Consider the following 5108-nt stretch of genomic DNA (forward strand, 5'->3'; position numbering starts at 1 on the left):
ATTAACCTAGTCTTTGGGGAAGTTTCTAATTGGAAATTTCGCTGTTACTGTCAAAAATCTTGGAGTGGAAGCTGTTGACTTCACCTGTTTGTTCAGTGTCTATAAATAAGCACAGGCAGCATGGGACCCACTTTTCTGACCCAATTAGCTTTTTTCTCCTATAAAGAATGGAGATCCTCTCAATGTGTCAATCGGAGAATTTCTTTCAGCACCAACAACAAACATCGAATCATCGACTCTTACCGAAAGGGAAAATAATGTCTCTTCCTTTTCTGATAAAGCTCAAGATTCTTTGGGCGCTTTATGATATAGAAAGGATTTACTACCCCATCTTGGCTGGGATTGGTGTGCCGGGTATGTTATAACTGGGACTGGTAATTCAGTAAATGATATTTAAGAGTATATCTTAGTCCACGCATCCAGATCTTTATTGTGTTACTTTCTCTCTATTACACCACTTCAGAATTAGGGCAGTGAATACATGTGAAAGACACTTCAATGGCTGTGAAGTGCTTCTCGATATATGGAATTTGTGATTAGTATCTAAAGCTGAGAGTTCCTCTTTCCTTCCTTCTTGTGTATGTCTTTATTCTTTTCCTTCTGTCTTTCTCTCTTTATATTGTTCTTTCTATCTTTGGTGGTAACCTGTGTTCCATGGCTATGAACTCTCATTCACTAATATCAATTTAATGGCCATTATTCGATCCATTTCAGATAATATCAATATCCCAGTGTTCCTTCAGACTATGGAAGCCATATTACTGGCTCATTGACCGAACTAAAAGTGTACATTTATCTGAAAATTCTGAGACCAAGTGTTAGATGAGAAAAATGCTCTAATACTTCACCATATTTCAAATTCAGCTGCTTTCAGTTCATTATTTCGTTGACTAAATCAGTGCTAACAGATTAATGACAAGAGCAATGATGCTTCCGATATCTCGCTTTCTATCAATTCCTACCCGTCGTTTGTTTCGCTGTCTTGGGAGATTTTTCTTAGAATTTTAAGTTTGAGTTACTGTTTATTATTATTCATCTCATTTAATTGTTGTTTTTTTTAAATTACGAATGATTAATGTACATGTGACTCTGAAAATCTAATTACCAGGAAGTGAGGCATTTCTGTAACTTGGCATTGATCTACCATCGGGATACAGGAACTGAGCATCAGACTGGGCATCACGTTAAATGAACAAAACAAACAGGAATTCAATATTTAATATTTTGCAACCGGAGCAAAAATGTGGAACAATCACATGACAGCCTTTGGACGGGAAGTTTTAATGTGTGCCTCTGTGCAAAAATGCTAACCGCCCTGAATAATTTACCACAGTCAATGTGTGAGTATGCAGAGTGGGTACTGTTAACTCACCATCCCATTCAGAGAGCACTATAGAGTGTCCAGTTCTCTTAACTCCCTGGCGTTTTTTTTATCACCTCCCCACCCAGTGCTATTGAGCAAAGTTACAGGTGGACCTTTCAACGATGATGGTAAGAATCAACTCTTTTCCCAGTAATAGTAGTGAAAATCTGGAACTTTATCCCACCCCCCAAAAGCCAATGAGACGAGGTGATTCTAATGTTTCAAAACTGAGACAGGTAAGTTTTCCATAGGCGAGGCTATTATGGAACCAAAGTATGTAGATGGAATTCAGATACAGATCAGTCGGGATCGAATTGATTGAAGGAAATGGTCCAAGTGGCTGAATGGTTTATTCCCCTTCCTGCCTTCCTATTTAAATGTAGCTCCGATTTCCAGTGTTTTTTTTGTTATTTGTATTTATATTTGACTTGTACTGCAGAGCAAGCTGTGTCCCTAGCCAAGCTGTTCCAGTACAGCTATAACACTATCATCGACCCAACGATGTGGAAAAGTGCCCAGGTATGTCTTATCCACAAAAATCAGGACAAATCCGATCGGGAACTTACCACCCCATCCGTCTCCACTCAATCACGAGAAAAGTGATGGAAGGTGGCGTCGACAGTGCTTTCAATCCTCACGGAAACAGCAATAACCTGCTCACCGATGCTGTGTTTGAATTCCACCGGGGCCAATCGCCACCTAACCTCATTACAACCTTGTTCAAAAATGGACAAAACAGCAGAACTCAAGAGGTGGGAAGAGAGACATTGCCTTGCACACCAAGGTAGCATTTGAGTGAGTGCTGCATCAAGGAGCCCTCGCTAAACTGAAGTCAATGGGCATCAAGAGGAAAACTCTCCACTGGTTGGAGTCATACCTAGCAAAAAGGAAAGTGGTTGTTGCTGCTTGAGGTCAATCATCTCAGCTCCAGGACATCACTGAAGGAGTTCCTCAGGGTAGTGTCCTCGGCTCAACCATCTTCAGCTGCTTCATCAATGACCTTGCCTCCATCATAAGGTCAGAAGTGGGAATGTTTACGAATGATTCTGCAATGTTCTGCACAATCCACTATTCCTCAGATAATGAAGAATTCCCTGTCCATATGCAGCAAGACCTGGACAATATTTAGGCTCGTGATATTAAGTGGGAAGTAATATTTGTGCCACACAAGTGCCAGGCATTAACGATCTCCAATCACAGAGAATCTAACCATCCCCCTTTGACAATCAACAGCACTACCGAGGCCTAATCACCAACTGTCAACATCCTTCGGGTACCATTGACCAGAAACTGAACTGCAGCAGTTGCATTCATACTGTGGCTACAAGAGCAGGTCAGAGACTAGGAATTCTGCAGCGAATAATCCACTTCCTACCTTTCCAAAGCTTGTTCACCATCTACAAGGTACAAGTCAGGAGTGTGATGGAATACTCTCCGTTTTCTTAGATGATTGGTGCGCCAACAGCACTCAGGAAGCTCAACACCATCCAGGACAAAGCAGCTCACTTGATCAGCACCCCATCCACCATCTTCACTCCCTCATAACTGACGCACAGTGGTGGTGATGTGTACCATCTACAAGATGCACTGCAGCAATTCACAACATCTCCCGTGACAGCACCTTCCAGACCCGCGTCCTCTAACACCTAGAAGGGCAGGGACAGCAGACGCATGGGAACATCACCACCTGCAAGTTCCCCTCCAAGTCATACACCATTCTGACTTGGAAATATTTCACTATTCCTTTATTGTCACTGGATCAAAATCCCGGAATTCTCTCCCTGACACCAATGCAGGTGTACCTACACCAGATGGACCACAGCGGTTCAAGAAGGCAGCTCACCACCACCTTCTCAGGGACGATTAGGGATGGGCAATAAATGCTGCACATGGAGCGAGGCGCAAATCTCACTAAAGAATGAAATTAATCTAAAAACACATTCTGCTATTTAAACATGTTTCATTTGATCCCGTTGTGTCACTTGATTGCTAATTCATTACCGTTTTCTCGAATTACAAAACTTATTTTCAGGACATTTTGTCACAGGTGACGTCATTTCATTCCAACACTGGATGCAAAGGCAAGCTGCAGATTTCTTGACTCATTTCAGTTTAGTGCGAAACACGTTAATAACATCTTCCCTTATTGCGGTGTTTGGTGAATAGTTCTCTTTTCTCTCCTTGCTTACAGTTAACATGGTGACCATTGTGATCCTGTCTCGAAGAAAGTGCGGTCTCTCCAAATGTCTCACTCGCTATCTGGTTGCTATGGCAGCAGCAGACCTGTTGGTCATTATCCTCGATCTGATCCTAAGGCAGATTCCGATTGTTTATCGGAATGAATGTACTTTTCTTATTTATGTGAGAGTTTGTAATATCCACGCAGTCCTGCTTTACGCTGCCACAGACTGTTCTGTCTGGTTCACCGTCACTTTCACCTTTGATCGATTTGTGGCCATTTGTTGTCAGAAGATGAAAACTAAATATTGTACCGAGAAAACGGCCGCTGTGGTTCTCGGAACAGTGACTGTGCTGAGCTGTTTGAAGAACATTTTCTGGTATTTTCTGCACAGACGTCAATATTCACTTTCTAACAATCCCTGGTTTTGCTACGTGGCGTTAGCTGTATCTCGTTCGTTGGCCTGGGCTGTCGTTGAATTAATGCATTACATTTTAACACCTTTTGTCCCATTTATTTTGATTCTACTATTCAATGCACTGACGGTCAGAAACATTATAGTAGCTAACAGAGCCCGCAGGCGACTCCGGGGTGGGAGCAGTGGGGAGAGTCCCAGTGACCCAGAGATAGCGAATCGAAGAAAATCCATGATTTTACTGTTCGTTATATCGGCGAATTTCATCCTGTTATGGGTGGTGTTTATGGTGTGTTCCATTTTAAAACGGTTAGAATACTTGTGGTACATATATACTGTTCCTCTGCCCACATTTGTACCGGAAATAGGCTTCATGCTCCAACTCTTGAGTTGCTGCACCAACACGTTTATTTATGCAGTGACCCAAAGTAAATTCAGGCAGGAGTTGTGGAATGGAGTGAAATATCCTCTCGCTATGATAGTCAAATTTATCCGATGAACAGATCTCACATTTTCTAACACTGTTACGTATACCTGTGTTGTGTTCTGTAGAATTCACTGCCGGGTGTCTTTCATTCTCTGCATTTTCTGAAATATTTCACAAATTATTAAAATCTGAAATTAATTTGACGTAGTTCTGGAACATTTTCCCGAGGCATTCGTTATCAACAGACGCGTTTCCAACCAGAGGGTGGTTCACTGTGCACACAGATGCATCTGCGCACACATTCCAGGGGTATTTTGGGATTGAAAACCTGGTGGGAATTTTTTTCCCGAATACACCGCCAAGAGAGTCGCTGGGTGTTTAAATATTTCAGTGTTGACAAGTTTCTTTGATCTTTGCTTTCTTATGAAACAAGACAGTTTTAAAAGTTAGGACAGGATCAGGAAAAATGTCAAGGCAGCAGGAAAGAAAGGGGACTGGGAAGGATGTTGATCTCTGCACCGCCAGAGAGTAAAGGATCAATATTTCGACATTAAATTACCAGCACCCCTAGCTGTCTACCCCACACACCGCCTCCGAGTGTTCATCGAAATATGCGTTATAGTTTCCAAGCAATGTTTAAATGATTACACCGAACATATTGCATCATACTCAGTGTTCTATATCGTTTACCTGATATTGAATAAAGCCGATTGTGAAATGAGCT

The 5108-nt window shown here is 41.9% G+C and overlaps 1 protein-coding gene across 1 annotated transcript; it reads left to right on the forward strand.

The window, feature by feature from the left end:
• Window positions 1-257: 257 nt before the first annotated feature.
• Window positions 258-4456, forward strand: LOC137357489 (probable G-protein coupled receptor 139). Its single transcript, XM_068023837.1, has 2 exons — window positions 258-354; window positions 3555-4456. The coding sequence occupies exons 1-2, from the start codon at window positions 258-260 to the stop codon at window positions 4454-4456; spliced, it is 999 nt and encodes a 332-aa protein (XP_067879938.1).
• The last annotated feature ends 652 nt before the right edge of the window (window positions 4457-5108 follow it).

Source organism: Heterodontus francisci, chromosome 48 (assembly GCF_036365525.1).
Source record: "Heterodontus francisci isolate sHetFra1 chromosome 48, sHetFra1.hap1, whole genome shotgun sequence".
NCBI lineage: Eukaryota > Metazoa > Chordata > Chondrichthyes > Heterodontiformes > Heterodontidae > Heterodontus > Heterodontus francisci.

Bases quoted from the DNA above. Each gene is read 5' to 3' on its own strand.
- LOC137357489 (XM_068023837.1), top strand. From the start codon at position 258: ATGTCTCTTCCTTTTCTGATAAAGCTCAAGATTCTTTGGGCGCTTTAT. The intron at 355-3,554 runs GTATGTTATAAC...CCTTGCTTACAG, and splicing joins GGCTGGGATTGGTGTGCCGG to TTAACATGGTGACCATTGTG.